Source organism: Opisthocomus hoazin, chromosome 2, assembly GCF_030867145.1.
Source record: "Opisthocomus hoazin isolate bOpiHoa1 chromosome 2, bOpiHoa1.hap1, whole genome shotgun sequence".
NCBI classification, from domain to species: Eukaryota; Metazoa; Chordata; class Aves; order Opisthocomiformes; family Opisthocomidae; genus Opisthocomus; species Opisthocomus hoazin.
Window position 1 is genome coordinate 98,764,525 of NC_134415.1, and position 21,010 is coordinate 98,785,534.

The window sequence follows — 21,010 nt, forward strand, 5'->3', positions numbered from 1 at the left end:
AGAACTGTTAGAAACACAGGTCTCCTGTGTCTCAGTTTCATGTTCAAATCATGATTCTAACCTTCCTGATAGGAATTCATAACTACGTCTTTGTTTTCTGGAGGCATGTCTAATTTATCTTGAATGTTCTCCATCGAGCAGATAAAGTGGATTAAGATTTGCTTAAGGGATTGTAAAAAGCTGTCTTGGGGCACTGTGATATCTAATTGTCAGAGTAATGCAGACATGCTTTATTTAGATTGTTTACATCATGCATGGCACAACGAAAACTCAGTACCTCAGTGGGACATGTAGACACTATCCGATATTAGTAAGTAATACTAATTAGACTGAGTTTGATTTACTTCTTCACATTGTTGAATTCTAAATTAACTTTAATAACTCAGGAGAAATATCTCAGAGTTATTACGGTCATTTCAATAAAACAACTGCACAATGAGAAGATGCTTTAAAAAACTTCTAACTAGAAAATTGGGCCTATAAAGAATGACAGAGTTTTGTCATTATGAGCTGTTATAACGCAATCATATGAATCACTATGGCATGTGGACTTTGTGCTCAGCTCTTGTTATCCAATTCTAGTCATCCCATCTCCAGCATCCCCTGCTTCTTCCCTCCCACTCCCTCCAGACGAGAGGCTTTTCATGCTTATCAAAGTTGTGGGAGGAGGAATCATAAAGATCCAAGCAGCAAAGAAAGGAATGAAAACCAACAGTCAACTAGTCAACTAAGTCAAATGTTATACCATTATTGTTTCCTTTGTCTGAATTCAGGTGCTTTACATGTCAATTAATTTTGAGTGCAGTTAACAGAGATAGACAGTTGATAGAGATGCCCAGATGGGGTTGCTTGCATTGTCTTCTCAGGGTTTTAAAAAATCATCAGAACTTTGTATATATTGCATAATAAGCCTAAATTGTATTTTAAGAATACTGGATCAACCCTTGCCTGTGACTGAGTACGTAAAATGCAAGCACATTATTCCTGAGCTTTGTGCCAAAGCTAATAATTGAATCTGGTCAAAATATTTAACTCAAGATACAACATAGCATTATACCATCGGCAGACAGACTCCTATTTCTTAAAAAGTGTATTTGGATTCAGAGTGACTTTTCAGATGCCCTTACAGTGCCTTCAGTGTTGCTTTTACATGCAGTAGAGAACTACCACTTTGGACAGCTAATCTGTAGAAACCACCATGAATAGGAAAATACCTTCTCTCATTTTCCTGAGGCATGACAGATGCCATCAAAAGGTGCCATCACCATGTCCGGCTCTGCAACATTTGCATTGCTAACATATACACCTGATATGACTCTGCTGTCTCTTTGGCACTACATCCTATCTGCAACAGTTATTCCAATACAAATTTTGGTTTTATAGCTATTGTAATTTCTTTAATTTCTTGTGCTGTTCATTGCAGTATGTTTATGAAATATATATTCAGAATAGGAGTTTCCCCTAAACTGAAACTGTACTGCTTTGGCTAACTCCCTTATTTCCTGGAAATATTGCCGGTAGGTAGAAGCTCTGTAAAGTTAAAATTTGGTTCTACAATGTGCAATGCTCCAGAAAACACAATTATATCTATGATATGAAGCAGATAGGAAGAGTTTAACCCAGACTGTTTACTCATGTTGTTTAATAAAAAATTGTCATGAATACTTTTTAAGTGGAATATCATAAATGTAAAGTATGGAAATAAGAAACAGGGATGGATTTTTTGTTTTCTACTGAGCTATAGTTTTTGGGACCCAACAACACCACCCAATTGCTTCAATTAATTTCCTGTACCTGAAAGCGCTAACACAGAATGACTGAATTTACATGACAAAGAGTCCGTTGATGTACTGAAAATTTCTGCAAATTCTATTTGAAAAGAATCTATACTTTTAGTCTTGCAAAATCATTCAGCATGAAATATTCTACACCTGAGTCCAGCTGTGCTAGTACTGCCATGCCATATTTGGGATAACTGTCATTATCTCCACAGTCAGGTCTAGGAGATAGCCAGAAAAAAAAAAAAATTTCTTGCCTCCCAACAGTATTTGACCACTTGCAAATTGTAATCCACAGTCAAGGTGGCTTTCTTAGTACAAATCCTTCCCTGGAGTGCTGGACAATCAAAAAGTGCCATTTTATATTATCCTTTCTCCCCAGCATATCCTGATTGTAGCATTGTTACCCAACAAACAGTATTTTACAGGATACTGGAAAGAAAATTGCTTTTTTTCCCTTTAGTTATTTTCCCCTCTCTGTTCTGTGTAATTTTTAGAGTGATATTACTTTTATAGAAAATTTTTGATGTAGTAAATGGGTTTTCTGTCCCTAATCCCAAAACATCTAAATGGTGCTTTATTGGAAATCAAACTAACTGCACTCTGGTGGCAAACATTCATAACAAAATTTCTAAATTGAACAAAGGAACAACAAAGTTAAGGGTCAGTGTAAGGATGCCCAGTTATATCATAGTATTTCAAAGCAGTAACTTTTTTGCTGAAGAACAGATGTGGACAGCATAATCTGCACCTATCTTGATATGCACTGTGGCTATTAATTAAATCTTGATGATTTAAACATTTGAGTTCACAGTTACACTGTGTTTATTGCAAAGGGACATTTGAATGGCAATGAAGCATTTTCAAAAGGTGCTCAATGTCATCATTCAGCAAATGAGACTTTCAGTGCTTGTGCTGAGACAATACACTGGTTGCACTGCTTGGAGCAAGAAATTAATTGGACTTGGAAGATTTTTTTTCCCAAAACTTACACCAACGTTCACATAAACATTAGAAATGGAACTGATGATAATTTAGCACAAGCAACATAAGAAGTAAAATCAGTTAAGTGAAACAGCTAATTTCATCACATTAGTAGGAATAAGAAAATTTTATTATTCAACAGAGGTATATAAAACTGGAAATTACATACAAGATAGGAGAAGAGTGGGATGGAAGCCGTTAAACAAAACCTGCAAGTATGTTTTAGTAAGTAATTCCTTGGGCTTTTTAATAATAACTTACTATATTTAAAATATGTTTATTGAGTTTTTATATTATGCCTTTCTTCATTTTTAGTTCTTTCTGTCACAGATTAAATTCAGCCTGGGCCCAAACGATTAAACTGAGAACAAAGAAACCTCACTGGAACAGCATCCTGACCTCTCTTTCCTTACATTCCTGAGAAAACCCAAGCCATCAACTACAGAATCATTTTCTCTTTTAGTCCTAACTTCAATATACTATAAACTTGATCTCAATGAAAAAATCCTACCTGCTTAGACACTTCTACTAAATTAAACTACTTCAACATGAAAGATTAAGATGGCAATATAAACACTGAGTCCTAATATTTTGTACCACCAAGAGTTTCAAATGTTTTGAAGAAACAAAATAGTATTTTGGCAGTTTAGCAATTCTTAACTTGTCAGATAGCCTGTGATAACTGTCCACTACAGCTGGGAGGTAACATAACTTTATTTGAGCTCTTTTAATGAAAGGTTTGGCTTTATTCCAGTGGAGCACTAAATCTAAAAAAAAAAAACCTAAAAAACCCATGAAATTTGCAGGTTGAACAATGATATTTCTTGCCCAGCTATAGCTAGGAAAGACTCTAAACACCGCTAAAACCAGTGACAATGCAGATTAATGTGAGCATAGAGAATGGTGATTGACAGGTAAAAATTTGGATCCAGCAGGTGGTTCTACCAACAGAGGTTATATCCATAGGGAAAAAAAAACCATAAAAAGTGCACGTGTGACTCACTAGACAGAGACTCCCTCAAGCCATACACTAAAAAGCTCATGAAAAAATATGCTGTTAGATAACTTAAAGATTAACAAAATTATGAACAGAAGACAATATTCTACCAAATGCCTACAAGAAGGAAAAATGACAAAACACCTACACAGCTACTTGCTTCCTTGTTTTCCAAACTTTAAAATTCATAAATGCATGCTTCAAGTACATTAAAAGAACAAACACATATATTCAGCAAACTCCCCTAAATATCTTGTCAAACTAAATGATAAACAGTATAAACACAAGCGCTTCAAACTTCTCCAAGCTCTGATGTTGAATACCATTTCTAAGTAGATGAACTAGTGCCATATTTCTATGTCTTACCCTATTGATGTGCGTTGTCTATAATTTCAGTTTATGAGAGGGTCGGATATCTATAATTTTAACTTCTGAAAATTATTTCTAAGTACAACCAGGAATATAAAATTGATGATGTGGTATAAAATCACCACCTATATTTTCCAGTAGTGGAACTATTCATCCAAGAAACAGGTATAAGTTCAATTTGGCAAAGTTAAATGACAGTAATTTTGCAGAAATTAACTTTTCTTTGTGCATTGTTGACTGTGAATGGAGACCATTATTTTTCATTGCCTAGATAGTGATGCAATTTTCAAGCTAAATAAGCATTAAAAACATTCATTCTATGCTTCTGCAATGAACAATCTAGGATACCTAATGGTAGAATGAGATATTCCCTTTAATCTTTCTGAACATATGTACACTTTTGAGGTAAAAATGAGAAAGAAGGGGATAAGTTTGCTGTATTTTTGATAAATGTTCTCCTCAGAAATGGGAGAAATCCTGCCTGTGTAGATACAGCAGCCTGCTTGACTGCCAGTCCCTGAAGATCCAGTCATCCTGATGACTGTCCCACAGCTTCTTCCCCTTGGGGAGGACAGTCTCTTTTCATTAATTTGCTTTATTGGAGATGGGATTTTGGTGCCAATATAGGAAGGAAATCTGTTTCACCAAAGGGCATCATTTATACACATATGAATGGGTTTCCAAGTATTTGCCTTTGAGGTCTGCTCACGTTCTAGCTATGCTGCTCTACAACAGGACAAGAGATAGGATTTTCTGGACAAGTTACTATACTAATATACAATTTTACCATAGATTTAATTGAAATCTACCTCCTTTCAAGGTACTTGACTGCTGATTAATGGAAGATAGTATGAGACCATAAGATTTTAATAGCAATGCATTATGAAAAATGGCTTACAACTAACACTGCTATTAACTAATGTAATCGGCACTAAAAGTGGAAGACCTTGTAAGTCAGAAAAAACAATTCCACACAAAATAATAGTCTTTAAACAACAGCATAAGCTTTGACCCACAGATTATATGAAAAGTCATTCATGTAATGACATCAGCTATCTTTTCTATAAGACCATTTCCCAAACTCTATTCCTAAAAGATTTACAGAGGAATGCTTCCTATGGCTGATTACATGTCTCCATGGATGTGGTGAGTGTTTGTTAAAACAAAAAAAGAAAACCAACTGCAACAATATCAAACTATTTGGCACAACTGCAGGGCAATTTAAACATTTGTGCTCCTTGCATCCAGTACCATTCAAACACTGCAGACCACAGAGCTGTAGCACATAATTTGTATGAGAAAAAGTTTCTTCCTACTGTAAAGGAGACTTAGAGAAAGAAAAAAGGAAAGAAAAAAAAAATCTTTTACAGAGTTCCTCATGAAGTTTTCCAAGGTAGGAAAGACCTATATTCATCCTTAGTAGAACAATCCTCTGATTTGTATCAGAAACCTTATCAAAGATCCTCTACCTCAGCCTTAGCCAGAGCAGCAAGTAGGATCCTAAAACTCACAGCTGAAGTCAAAGGGAAGCAAAACAAAAGAAAGCTTGAAATCAGTCAACTTACGCACTGAGAAATCACAAAAGATACTTCATAACATTCAGACCTTGCTCTTGATTTCAGCAAACTCAGTACATGGATGCTTTGGGATGCTTTGAACCGATCTTACTGTCACTGTTAGCTCTGTTATCATAATACAATCTGATCTTAACAGAAATGCAGAGATATACATAATATCTTTGGTCCACATACTGAATTTTAACTCTCCATATTAAAAAAAAAGAAAAATTACACAAGCTCAAACATAATTTCTAAGAATTATACCTGCATATGTTTACAGGGCTTTGAAGTTTGATCTCAACAATATTTTATAATTCAACTGCCAAAATAATTATTTACCATAAAAATACTTTTCTCTGATACTAATAATCCACAACACCCTCACAAAACTGACTTGAAAAATGAAAAATGCTTATCCAGTTTGTTACCTCAATTTCTACGTTACTTTCAGGCTATGCAGTTTGAAAGAGGCAGACCTGTATTGCTATTTGGCATTAAAACCTACAGTCATCACTGAGGTAATCATACTTTTTCAACACAGCAGGTTGATTTGTCTAATATTCTACATAGAAGTTCTTTCCCTCCCTTTTCTGTTTTTCTTTTTGATTGGTTTGGGGTTTTTTTGGTTTTTTTGGTTGTTTTGCTTTTTCTTTTTTTTTGTTTGCTTTTTGTTTTGAGGGGTTTTGTTTGCATTTGGTTTTTTTGATTGTTTGTTTGTTTGTTTATTTTTCCTTAAAAGAAGCTAGAAAATAAAAACAGACTTTGGCAGCTGTATACCACATCCTTAACTTGGTATAAACCATGCTACCTCCACATTCACAATGGAGCTAATTTGGGGGTAACAGACCTCTCTCTGACACACTGCAAGTAACACGCAGAGTTAACAGCTGTCTCTTAAGTCTTTAGAAGTAATATTGTCTGTTGACTCCAGAGCCTCAGATAGGAAATCAGCCTACTTCCACTGACTTTTGTTAGTTTTTAGCAGCTGAAAGTATGATTCCTTGGTTTTATTTCTATTTTAACTAATTTATATTTTGTCGGTTTTTACTTAAATTTTATTTAATTTTCCTTCTTTCATTTTCAGTAGTGAATGAGTAACAAACCCCTGTAGAATTCATTAAAACCGAGGGTGAACTTTGCTATTTACAGTACTTGGTCACCCCATCTCTAGCCGACTACCTTTATCTGATGTAACACCAGATGATGGCTGGATGCTCTTGTGGTGACTGCCTTACAGGGACAAAAAATCCCAGAATGAGTCATCAGTCTGTGCAGAATTGCATCTCTTTATTGGACTGTGATGCTCCAGTGCCTCCCCTGTTTAAGGGGAGGACTGTATTGTCTGGAATATCTTGACACTATACTTCACTAAATATGATTGTTGCCTCTTGGCACTACCTTAATATGAAATGATAATACTCTCTTGGGTGTGCATTTATACCATTAGCTCAAAGCTACTACCACAGACTCTTAATTTCTATCCCCTTAAGCATCATTCTACTCGGAAATTGTTGGGAGTCACCTAAAGATGCAGCTGCCCAAGGCAAAGGAGCAAATAAACTTAAATCTTTAATTTCTCAGGGTAACACTTAAGTGCACCTGTTAATAAATGGCCTGTCATAAAACAGACAATTCCTTTAGAAAATACCAGGTTTTAACTGCTTGTGTAAAAAGGGACCTAGAAACAGAATGATTCAGAAAAGACTTTCCAGAGGTAGAAATTTCAGGAATGATACAAGAATCTAAGATATTTAAACACTGTAAAGAGTTATTTCCACAAATGGGCTGCAGACACTGCTTTCTGTTTCAGTTGGAGGCATTTTTTTAATTAGACTGAAGCCTGGATGTCTGCATGTTTTATAGTTTCCATTTCTTTAGAACCTTTAACTCGACTGTACCTTACACAATATAAGGTAGCGGAGGGAAACACCTTACATTATTCCAATTTTCTATAGCACCCATTTAAAAATACTGAATGGTTAATTTATTTAGCTTTAAGGATAATTAACAAACTATATACACAAAATTAACTGCTGAATGATGTCTATTACTTACAATGTAGCCAGAGACTTAAGTTAGATATTTATTCACATTTGTGAAGATTGTTTGATAAAGATTCATATAGGCATTCCCCTGATACCAGTATTTTTTTCTCTTAACTAACTGAGAGCCATATTTCCTCAGGATCACTGAGTATGCAGTTTTAGAAAAGAGAGTGGGAAAAAAATATACTCCTTTATGTACTGTTTGCAGCTAATTTTTCAGGGAACGTGAATCATTTAATAAGCTTATTTGATATTAAGAAAGAAATATGAGCTCTCAGTCATGTACTTCACGTACAGTCAGCTGCTGCAATGAGCTAGACCTTCAAAGTGTGCATGACGTTCTTCCCCTCTAATCAGTGGGGAAAGCCTGAGTCTTCTGAAAGCCAACATATTGATCTGATCAAGGAATTGCTGAGGTTGCTGCAAAGGAAACCATATGAATACATATGGAGCAGAAGTATATAAGCGTGTAAAAAAAATCCAGTTGACCTTTCTCTGTAGTTTTTCTATTCTTTTGTCTATTTTTCTCTGATAACTGTCTGTTCTGCTAGTCGTTAGCCACCAGAAATTGTTAAACATGGTTTGAGCAAATGAAGTCTAGGGAAACAGGAGAGTGATGCTGGCTGTGTATGAATCTTGGGAGTTGAAGGATTTTTTGAGGAGTAAAGAAAGAAGTGTGACAGATGTCCACTTTCACATAACAGAGCATCTGCTCAACTGACAGCTTACAGGTTTGGGGTGGGAAAGACTGCATCTGAGTGTGAAACAAAGAGGATTAGGGCCAGGAGCCAGTCATGAATGAAAAGAACAAGCGACAGAAGGCAGAACTTACAACTGCTCTGACCGCCATGATCGCTGTTGAAGAACAGAGTGTGACCAGCTATGCACCACAGTGCACTGAGAAAATCATTAATTATGCCTGCCAGGACTGGTTTCTCACCTGGACTATCCGCTGAACCATGCCTTGACATTGTTTGGGCAGGTGTCAGGAATTAAACAGTATGGACAATTGTGGAACAGTTCTCAAGTCTGCATTTGGTCCTTTTTGATTCATGTTTATAGACACAGCCATAAAAGACAGATCCTAGCCTGAAATGGGAAGATGATGGGCACTGACTCTTTTAGGCTGTTTTGAGAAGAAATGGGATATTAGAGAACGGAAACTGGCAAAAGTCTATATAGCAAAATTATGTAATAAAATGTAAGAAAAGCTTGTTAGCTAAATATTGCTTACTTTACTATGTATTTTACTAGTTATTCAAAAGATACATAGGAACATGAAAAGAATATAAATACTCCATGAATTAAAGGGGACTTATCTTTTTATATCTATTAGGAATGCATTTCTTTGCAAAACTATGCAAGGTTCAATTTATTTTTTCCTTGTGAAAATTTCTTCTTGACAAAATCAAACATAATTACATTAATCATTAAAGAGGTATTCACACATGAACTGTGACACACTACAAGGAATAATTCCTGTCCACCTTCTTCAGAATAATAAGTGCAACGCACACAGTGGTTCCTTAAAGGCTATCCCTTAAATTCTGCTTCATGAAAACATGGTGTATTCTGGAATAACTTGATGGAAACAGAAGAGAGATCTGAATGGCTGGTTTTGGCCATTCTATGGAATTTTCAGTTTTAATTCATTTGACAGATCCAATTTCCTTTCTATTGGGAGAAAATGTTGAAATTTTACCAGCTGAATATTTATTAACCGCAAATATCCACCTTAAAATTCACAATATTGTGTTTTAGCACTACACAGCCTCTGAAAAAGCAGTAAGTTTATTACAAATTGAATCTGAGTATATGTGTATGTAAGTATTAAAATAGTTGTTTCTTCACTGAAAATTTTATACATTTTCTTTACAACTTTGGACAAATTAATATCAATGCTGTGGCTTTTTTTCTGTCTTCTTTAATATATTTGAAAAAAGATCCTTTCAAACGTTAAAGCCAATTCAGTCTCTTGGTATATTTTAGGCCAGTACAATATTTATGACATATGAATCAGATGATCTCAAGTGCTGCATTTAAGATACACATCACTAACTATGACACAAAAAAGATAAGCAGACTAGGCTGATGCCATTAGGATAAGTAAACGAACCATATAAAGTGGAGAGGTTTCTAGAGAGTATGAACAGGACATATAATTTACAAGACCTAAAAATCTTACCTTGGGAAAAGGTGAATGAACACACAGTAACAGACAGAAATCCAGCTTGCTCATTTTCTAGGATTCCCACATGGCAGAAGGTGTACCATTGCTCGTGTCTTATATCTAGACTAAGCTAGTTTTCTAAAAGCTCCTTTGGCCACTAACATTTTTACATATTTCTAGCTAGGACTGTAAAATTTTAAGGTACACTCTATAAGCCTACAGGATTATCTAACTTTTTGGTACAAATTTTATGGATATGAACATGGAATGGAAGATTAAAGGGGGAACAAGAAAGTATGCAAAGACACAACACAATGGACACCATTTTAAAATAATTTTGTCTCCTAAGGCATCCTAGACTGTATGCAGTTGAGGGAAATGGGAATAACGAAGAGCATAGTCAGGACCCTAAATTTTAGGAGGGCAAATTTCCAGCTCTTCAAGGAGATAGTCAGAAGGACTCCCTGGGAAACGGTCCTCAGGGACAGGGGAACAGAACAGAGCTGGCAGGTCTTTAAGGACGTATTCCAGAGAGCGCAAGAGCTCTCGATCCCCAAGTGTAAGAAGTCGGGCAGAGAAGGGAAGAGACCGGCATGGCTGAGGCAAGAGATGCTGGTCAAACTAAGGAAGAAGAGGGAACTGCACAGGCAGTGGAAGCAGGGACTGGCTTCCTGGGAAGAGTATAGGGAAGCTGCCCGGTTGTGTAGGGATGGGGTCAGGAAGGCCAAGGCACAGCTGGAGCTGAACTTGGCAAGGGATGTGAAAAATAACAAGAAGGGCTTCTACAGGTATGTCAGCCGGAAAAAGATGGTCAAAGAAAGCGTACCCCCGCTCATGAGCGAGACCGGCGAACTGGCAACAGCAGATGAGGAGAAAGCTGAGGTACTCAACAACTTCTTTGCCTCAGTCTTCACTGGCAACCTCTCTCCTCACCCCTCCCGAGTCGATGAATGGCATGAAGGAGACCAGGAGGGTAAAATACCTCCAGCTGTAAGTGAAGACCAGGTTCGGGACCTCCTGAGGAACCTAAACGTACAGAAGTCCATGGGACCTGATGAGATGCATCCCAGAGTCCTGAGGGAACTGGCTGACGTAGTTGCCAAGCCACTCTCCATGATATTTGAAAAGTCATGGCAGTCAGGGGAAGTTTCCAGTGACTGGAAAAAGGGAAACATTGTGCCCCTTTTCAAAAAGGGTAGAAAGGAAGACCCTGGGAACTACCGACCTGTCAGCCTCACCTCTGTGCCTGCGAAGATCATGGAACAGATCCTCCTAGAAGATATGCTAAGGCACATGGAGGCCAGGGAGGTGATTCGAGACAGCCAGCATGGCTTCACCAAGGGCAAGTCCTGCCTCACCAACCTAGTGGCTTTCTATGATGGTGTAACAACAAGGGTGGACAAGGGAAAACATATGGACGTCATCTGTCTGGATTTTTGTAAAGCCTTTGACACGGTCCCCCACAACATCCTTCTCTCTAAATTGGAGAGCCGTGGATTTCGTGGGTAGACCGTTCGATGGATAAGGAATTGGTTGGATGGTCGCAGCCAAAGGGTAGTGGTCAATGGCTCAATGTCCAGATGGAGACCAGTGACGAGTGGAGTCCCTCAGGGGTCCGTACTGGGACCGGTGCTGTTCAATATATTTATCAATGACATGGACAGCGACATCGAGTGTACCCTCAGCAAGTTTGCAGATGACACCAAGCTGAGTGGTACAGTTGAGACACCAGAAGGACAGAATGCCATCCAGAGGGACTTGAACAAGCTGGAGAGGTGGGCCTGTGTGAACTTCATGAGGTTCAACACGGCCAAGTGCAAGGTCCTACACCTGGGTCGGGGTAATCCCCGCTATCAATACAGGCTGGGGGATGAAAGGATCGAGAGCAGCTCTGCTGAGAGGGACTTGGGGGTACTGATAGACGAAAGGCTGGACATGAGCCGGCAATGTGCGCTGGCAGCCCAGAGGGCAACCGTGTCCTGGGCTGCATCAAGAGAAGCGTGGCCAGCAGGTCGAGAGAGGTGATTCTGCCCCTCTACTCTGCTCTGGTGAGACCTCACCTGGAGTACTGCGTTCAGCTCTGGAGCCCTCAGCACAAGAAGGACATGGAACTGTTGGAGCGGGTCCAAAGGAGGGCTACAAAAATGATCTGAGGGCTGGAGCACCTCTCCTATGAGGACAGGCTGAGACAGTTGGGCTTGTTCAGCCTGGAGAAGAGAAGGCTGCGGGGAGACCTGATTGCAGCCTTTCAGTACTTAAAGGGAGCCTATAGGAAAGAGGGGGACAATCTTTTTAGCAGAGACAACAGTGACAGGACGAGGGGTAATGGTTTTAAACTAAAACAGGGTAGGTTTAGGCTGGATATAAGGAAGAAATTCTTTACCATGAGGGTGGTGAAACACTGGAACGGGTTGCCCAGAGAGGTAGTGGAGGCCCCATCCCTGGAAACATTCAAGGCCAGGTTGGACAGGGCTCTGAGCAACCTGATCTGGTTAGCAGTGTCCCTACTCGCTGCAGGGGGGTTGGACTAGATGACCTCTAGGGGTCCCTTCCAACCCAAAACTTTCTATGATTCTATGATTCTATGCAAAGACAGAAATCAGACTTCTCTGTCAATATTTATAAAGCTTATGTAAGCAACTCTGTATGAAGTATTAAATGACAAATTACATCTTAATTACTATACTGTATCAGATTACTCATCAGAGTACTAGTGTCATAGTAGCCACTTTTAAGTAGAGACGTAACAGACTGTTAGTTAAAAGCTGATTTATGCATAGAAGCATGGCTTACACCTCTTCACTTTTTCATATAATATCACAGCTAGTTACATTCACCACATAGATGTCTACTTATTTTTATTTTATTCCTCTTAAGAGCTTGGTCTCACGCTCATTCAAAATTAAATGTCCTAATGCGTATGTCAGTTAAGAATCTCTGTTTTTCCTATGAGCAAGATTAAACAGAGATGTAAGCCTAGTTTCTCTTTTCATTCACTTTTCAGCTGTGTACATCTAGTCCCTTTTAATAATCTGTTCTCAGATATCTATTCTAATCATTCCAGTTCTCAATCTGTTATTTTATCATGCAGCTCTGAACATCTCTGTGTTCACAGGTTTTATTTACTCACCAAGTGGTACTCCTCTTTGCTTTAGATGGCATGAAATGTTCAAGCCTAAGCTAGCCACTAGGCTGTCTTTATAGCTAGTGGAAGAACTTCCAGAAGTCAACCCATGCCCTTACTGTAGGTGTCTGAGATGGTATGAATTGCTCTCGTAAGCAGTAGTTTCACTTGACTATAAAAGAAGTTTAGGGTGACTTTGGCAAACTTTGTGATGCTTGAAGTAAGTAAAATGAATCCCAGTCATATAATCTCAATTGAAAAGAGTGTTGCAAGTGATGGCTACTGAAACTTAAAAAAAATTCAGTATTTTCTTTAGAATGCTCATTTTGCACACTAATGTTGTTCCTTTCTCTGAGCTCTGCTGAAAAGTGACCATGGGATTTTACTGAATTTTTTCAGATTCCTACATTATGTACGGTTTTAACTACTCCCTCTCACACGCTCTGTCAAGACTGAATTTAATCTGCCAGTGGATATTGCCTTCTTTTCATTTTGCTATACACTCTGGAGATCTTCAGTTTTTCCTGTCTTTGACTACTCTAAATAACTTTGTGCTATCTGCACATTTTAGAACATTACTGACCACTCAAACACCAATATTGATAAAATAAACACTAACAAAATGTGTTTTTTCTCATGATGAAAATTCTGCTTATTTTCTGTCAGTTCCAAACAACATCCATGGCAACACACTGCACTTCAAGATTGTTTGGTGTTCTCATTAATATCTTTTAAGAGCTGCAAGCTTGATATTTGACAAGAGAGTCTCCTTTAACCATTTTTTGGCCGCTGCTCTTGAGGAAACGTATTTGACAACAGAGGGAGAATTTTCCTTTATAAAAGAATCCTCATCTGCCACAGATATATGTATCTCCTAATACTGTTCCCTATTTCCAGTTCCACATTCCAACTATACCTTTAAAGACAGATATACTTGTGGCACTCCAGTCTTCCAGTGTAGAAATTTTTTTTTAATTGAAGGATAAATATTTATTGATAGGCATTCAGCCACCTTTTAAAACCTTTCTTCAGAACTCTTAATGGTTTACTGTGATGGGAACTCAAATCAGCCAAAGCCCTGAGGTGAATCTGCTTAAGCCTTTAGCTCTCAAAAGAGTTCAAAAGGCTCTTAAAAGCCAAGATTAATTCTTTGATCTAAAATCAGGAGCTCACCTTTTAAAACATAGAAAACTTAAAGGAAGTAGTTAACACAGAAGGGTAATATGGCTTAAAAGCTTTTCTCCCACTGCATGTTGTATCCCTGCAGGTGATTCTGTGCTTTCAGCTAATTCAGCGACTCTAAGTGGTAGCAAAAGCTCCTGTTTTTTTATACTATCCTTTTCCTGTGCCTGCTTATCTGGTGCTGAGGAGGAGGAGGTGGAGGAGGAGGAATAAGAAGAAAAGGAACAGGGTGAGGAAGGAGGCTTCCACCTCCAGTCAGAGGCTTTTACTTCACCTAATCATTTCTTAAAGTAATATAATGTAGAACTGAGAGCACACAGATAAAACAAGTACCTTCTGTCCCAGTAATGCATGATCAAAGCAAATTGTTGCTTTTATATTTAAGTTTTTCATAGCAAATTTTCTACCCCTGAGAGAATAGCTAAGAGGAGATGGGCCTTGCTATAATGCATTTGATTTGACTGAGCTGCCTATATAAACCCCAAAGCACGGATATTGGATCATCTGGATTTGGAACCGGTCTCTGATGTTTTGTTCAGAAGCAACGAAAAGTTGGAGTTAAAAGCCACCACACTGAAAAGCTTAACTGTGGCATGGCAACTGTCCTTATGGACCTTCTTAGCTACTTCTAAATGTATAATAATGTGGCTTGGCATAACCTACCATATAGTTAAGGTAGCTTTCATCACAGTTCACGAGCCGTGAGCTGAGAATATGCAATGAACAGTCATTGCAGTGTGGCTGTTCTGTAGTAACTTGTTAAGCCACAGTTACTTGCTTCTGTGTCTTGAAAGAAAGAGAAAATAAAATTCCATCTGCGGACCATCTCTGGAGATGATTAGCATGTCTGTCAAACACAATTAGATGTTGCAATTGTATGTGGACCACCATAGTGCCATTCAATTAGAAATGAACTTGTAAACTTCAATTAGTAGAAGGAAACCAAGAACTCAGTGCAATACTGTGAAATTTGCTACAGAACTGCATTTTTTTGTCTGACAAAAAGCAGCAGTTCGTCTTTAGTACTGAATCCTTTTTCTCATACATCTGAACTGTAAAGTGATTCTAAAATGAAAAAATGGCAAAAGTAATTTAAAATATCTGAAGGCACAGAGGGAATACTCTGTGGTAAATAACTGTGAAATAACTATTGGATAGTCCTGTTTAAAGATGAATATATAAAAGTTGGGCCTCTTTTCTGTACATATCTGCTTCCTGCATGGAATGTGTTTGGTGACTTAAATGACCAGAATATTATTACAAGTTATAAACAAGACTGGAAACACTTTTAAACTCTTGTTGGTACAGCAGATTTAACACTAAGACAGGACAACAACTGCATAATTTGTTCCTCTCTGTTGAGATCAGCAAAAACGTTCCCCAAGTTCCAAATACATGGCCAGTCAGACATAGTTATGCCAACACCCTGAGGATAACTACACTAAAACTGAATGATTCCAGATACCTTTCTTCCTTCTTTGTGAAAATAAGAAATTACTCCTTGCTGATAACAACCTTCTGCCCCCATCTCACCATGTCACCTGAGCTCAAGTGTTCTGGTCAATGAGTTGCACAGCAGTGACCCGTCCTTTTTCGACAGTTGACTGAGCAAAGAGAGAATAAACTCACACCAACATGTCAAGCCACAGAGCTCGGTGGTCAGAATAAACCTATAAATTAATTTTACTTTTCTCATTTTCTTTATATTCCTTTGATGAATGCATAGTTAAGAACAGACCTACTCCTGAGTGCCTAAAAATATCTTACATGTGGGAAGAGAAAGATAATCAAAAGAAAGACTGTTAAGATTATGCAGTTATCTAGACTAGCCGGTGCACAGCATGGTTTCTGATTCAATTGGAAAGTTGTTGCTGTTTCCCATGTGAAGCCATGAATATGTAGAGACACAGATTATTTGAATATGTCTTCTTAAAACATTTTCTAGTATTTTTTCACATTTTTCAGAGGACAAACAGATCAGAATGCAGTACAACATGCCAAGCAGCATGGGCTGTGCTCCTTAAATAAGCTCATCTTTTTATTTTGTCATAAAAATGCCATGGAACAAACATTTCAAGAACAATACTGTCTTTTCTTTATAAATTTGTGCAGGGTCTAGTGTAATGAAGGACTGACAACTGGAAGAAGCTTGAAGTGGTGCTACAGTGCAAACAGTAAACCACAGAAATAATAAATCACTCGTTAAAATCTGAAGTTCCCCATACTGCCTCCTGAAATGTTTTAAACATTTTAAGACGGCCAGAGTTCTTTTTGGTGAGTTCTTTGACATGTCTCTAATATAAGGCTGTGCCTTACAGGGCCTAGTGTTTACAGTCACACAGAATCACAGAATCACAGAATGTTAGGGATTGGAAGGGACCTCTGTTCTAAAGAGGAACCAGACAACAATAATAAATATCTATTATTGCAAGATAGATTTTCATTAGGGACATTCCAACAATTTCCCTGCTTTATTCTGTCAACTGATTTCTAAATTAGCATATTTTCTAACTAATTCTATTGACTTGCTGAAGAACAGCCTGACATATAGATTCAAGAGGATGCTAACTGAGAATATGAAAGAATGTATTGACATCAGAAGTTTCGCTGCCAAACACGTATTTTGAATTTGTTCATTACATACAACTACCTAATACTTTCTTGGTATTATAAAAGTGAAGCTATAAAAAGTTAATTGAATAAGGAAGATACTAAGCAAAGACAAAATGCTTAGAAAATAGCTTTTCAAACTATTTTTCTGAGTGAATTTTTAATAAAATGGTTTGATATTGCAGAAGCATTTATGACTACTAATAAGTTCATATTTTATTTTTGTTATTATTTGATTACATTGCCCGGCAACTCTCCAGTGCTGAAAACAAAGTTTGAAAAATAAACCTGCATAAAATTTTTAAACTGTCACACATAGAAAAAACTGATGTAAGAAACCATAGGCTTAAATTAATTTGGCAACGAATAGATTTTAATTATTGCCTCTCTGTCTATGCTGATTACTATCACACCATAACATGTGCAAAGACTGTTCTTTGGAAGAATACAATATTAAAAGAGATAATGTCAACAAAATTAGCGTTTCTTAATTAATTAAGTACATGATTATTATTGTCTTAATTAGCATGATTTTCTAAATTACAGTTTAAAACACTACATATCCTGGAAGTGCTCTAATATATACCTACAATTCATACTATTCCGATGAGTATTTTCTGAATTTTATTTAGGGTCAGAAACTTTGCATTTATATGTTGAGATACAATTATGGAGAAGTCCAAAGTGTAAGGCATACTGATAGCGTTAAATGAGACAGGAGAGAAGCAAGAAACAGAGATAATCTGGATAGGGAGAAGCAGTCTGGTCTGGCTTGTGATAGAAACAGCAACTCTATAGTATATACTTGCAATTTCTGATTTTCAATAGGTCATAAATTTGGTAGAAGAAATTCCTATTTCTTACCTACATTTCCAGTCATTAGGTATGAATTCTGAAAGTCCATCATTCCCATTCCAACAATGTGTATAAAATCTTCAATCACCTGCATTAACTCCACTGAGCCCGGATAGATCTAGCAAAGGAAGGTCAGACATGCCGTTAACTACAATATCAAAACCTCTACAGCAGCAAATTCGAATACAATTTAAATGCCATCAAATGAAATGTGAGACTTAACAGTCAAACTGCTCTTCCCATGTTTCAATACCAAACAGTTCTGTCACTGTAAAACAACCATTTTGTCATTAGATCCTCATGTGAACAGACACTACTTCCCACCACGCTACATGAAATCAGCTTTGCACTGGAACTGTGGCATGTTTGCTCTAAGTCACTCAACCTATAAAAAATATTTTTACTGACCATTACTTTCGCTAATGGTTAAAGCCTTTCATATTCCAGAATACTTCTAATAAAAATATTCTTCCTTCCTCTGGAAGATATCTTCAACAACTTCAGAACTATTGACACAGACAGCTGAATACAAATCTTACCATGGCCCCTCCAGATGACACAACTTTGCTGCTTTAATCAATATTTAAGTAACATAAATTATTACTGGGAATACTGTTTTCATTGCTGATGTGAAGTAGTAGAATCATAGCATAGAGGAAGTGGCCTCTGCAGATCATGTAGTTCAAGATCAGCTTTAACAGGTTGCCCAGGACCACATCCAGCTGGATTTTGAACAACTGCCGGGATGGAGCCTGTCTGTGCAACATCTTCTAGCATTCAATCACTCTCACATTGGAAAGGTTTTTCTTATATTTGAATGGAATTTGCTGTATTTTAATTTTTACCCTTTCCTTCTTGTCCTGCCACTGGACACTGCTGAGAAGAGTCTGGCTCAGTCTTCTTTACAACCTGCCTCCCCCCCTGCCAGGAGTTTTTAACATTGACAGGATCCCCACTGAGCTTTTTTTTTCCAAGCAAAATAGTGTCAGCTCTTCTCCTTGTGTATCAGATGTTCCAGGCCCCTAAACATCTTCATGACTCTTCGCTGGGCTCATTCCATTATGTCTATGCCTTGTACTGGGGAGTCCAGAACTGGACACAGTAAACTAAAATAAATTGCAGTAGCCTTTGCATTGCTAATGCAGCCTCCTAATATGACTTTCAAAATGATAAGGACTAGTACATTTCCAAGGTATATAATTTATTTGCAAAGCTGTAAGCTACAAGGATCACAAAAGCATTAAAAATTATTATACTCAACAACAACGATGCATCATCAAAACTGCATTAAAGGTAACAACATTTATTAACAGGAATAAAAATTCTGCTCATATCACATACATAAATATAATTTTTGGATGTTGTGGCTTGTTATGAACAGGATAATTTTCAGTAACATGGTATTTTGTAATAGAAAAAGAATGGATAACCTGTTCATGGTGCTTTTTTCTGCATGTCCAAATGTCCAGCTGTCAAATTTCACTTTATGAGCAACATTCAACCCATTCTTTCCACTACTAAGACTACAAAATCTAAAAGATGCCTATGGAGACCATAAATTCCAGCATGCTGCATTCCATCCTCGTCTTACTTTATCTGACTAGATCCATAGTTGCTTGGTTCAGGATAGAGAATTTCACAATATGTCCTTTGTTTTCTACATGGATCTTTTTATAAAAGTTAGGGCAGCAATACCATTCTTATGAACAATTTGTATGACATTTGTGATCCTAACAGGTTGCAAATGCTGCTTCAGGTGAAGGAGACTTAACTTCCATTTTCCTAATTATGAGATACTGAGATACTAAGTGTGAGTTTTGCATCCATCTCATTCACAGAACAGACACTCACAAATCATGTACTAAGGAGAAATTTCAGTGAAAAGATTTTTTCATCCTAGTCCTTGCACATAAAATTTTATAGTAATAACTTCAGCAGCAACTGTGGAATAGTCAATGTTACAGAGGTACTCTTCGTTTTCAGATATCAGAAGTACTGATTAATCAACAGGATGCCAGCAGATGGTGATGATGAACATGCAGAACAGCTCCTGTGTTTTGAGACACCAGTTTAAACTTAACGCATTGTGGACTTGAAGTGGTTTCCTGTGCGCAGCGCTTTACATCAGCTCTTAACAAAAGGCAAGTACTAAAGTGAGTGCATCTTATCTGAATGCTATATAACCTGTAATTAATGGTATCAACTTCTGGCATTTAATTTAGGAAAAAGGATGTGCTGAGACATTGCAGCTGTATACTTGATAGAAAGCCAGCAATTTGCTGACAGTGAGTAAGACTTCCTTTCCAGCAAAGAATCCAGAAAACAGGTTAAGAGATCTATGCTAACAGCAGCTGTGGAGTTCAAGAAAACCATGCAAGCTGGCAAAACCAGTTGGTTAGACTGTCCCTTGGTTTGCAATGTTCAATTACCAAAAGAAAGTCAGCTACGTGGCTGAACCAGAAACTGAATCACCTTTACTCTTTTTTAATGAGTCACAAGTGTTTGCACTAGATTGCATTTACAGCACGTAATGACTTGTGTACATTCTTTTCAAGTTAATTTCCTACCTTGATTTTGACATAAAAACTAAAAAAATCTTAGCACAGGATGTAGTAATTTCAAGTAGTATTGTTTGTGTTTTAAAATCCAGTTCTATTTAACCATAACATTTAACTGTTTTATCCAAATTGTGATAGAAAATTACATTTTGTATATGAAACCTTTTTTTTTTTTTTAATACTGAAGGAAAAAAAGAATCTTATGAGTACTTAGGAGTCCAGATCACCCCTCCTAGCTGGTATGAACAGTTCCTTGTTTCAATAGTTTCTTTGAGATGGTTTATGTAACTGCCCAAGAATAGTAGCAAGACCAGTGGTACAGTTTCTTTGGGTGCCATAGCTCAGGAGTCTAAGATTTAGTGAATTCCCTAGCTTTGTCACCGGGCAGCTATGGCTCTGCTACTCCTGTGTTCAGCTCATGTAGGTGCTTGCTTGGGTTCCTGCCTGCCTACCAGTGCTGTACTCAGATCTGTGAGACAATGAATTACCAGACAGAGAGAAGGAGCTACAGAAAAGTAGAAAGAACTTGTCTCCTCTCCCTTTTTCAACACTGATTCTTCTACCAGCAGCAATGAGAGGAGACAACTAGAAATTTATTGTTCTCTCTTTTACCTCCACGTTCTCACCATTTCCTCTCAGGTGCTGTCATCCCCAGATCTTTGTGGGATAGATGGTGGACGTGGCATGGGCAAGCAGGCAGAGTGGAGGTAGAAGAAGACAAGCCTGATAAAGTTAAGAGTGGTATCCTGTCTGTTCATTAGTGGGGCTAAAATAGTTGC

The 21,010-nt window shown here is 37.6% G+C and overlaps 1 protein-coding gene across 8 annotated transcripts in view; it reads right to left on the minus strand.

Annotated features, from left to right (window-relative positions):
• The window catches only part of ADGRB3 (adhesion G protein-coupled receptor B3), a 474,460-nt gene that overhangs the window by 208,253 nt on the left and 245,197 nt on the right, over positions 1-21,010 (minus strand). For all 8 annotated transcript variants that reach the window (XM_075414589.1, XM_075414591.1, XM_075414590.1 and 5 more), the window contains one exon: positions 17,683-17,791. In XM_075414589.1, the coding sequence (XP_075270704.1) occupies positions 17,683-17,791 (109 nt within the window). The remainder of the gene's footprint in view (positions 1-17,682; positions 17,792-21,010) is intronic.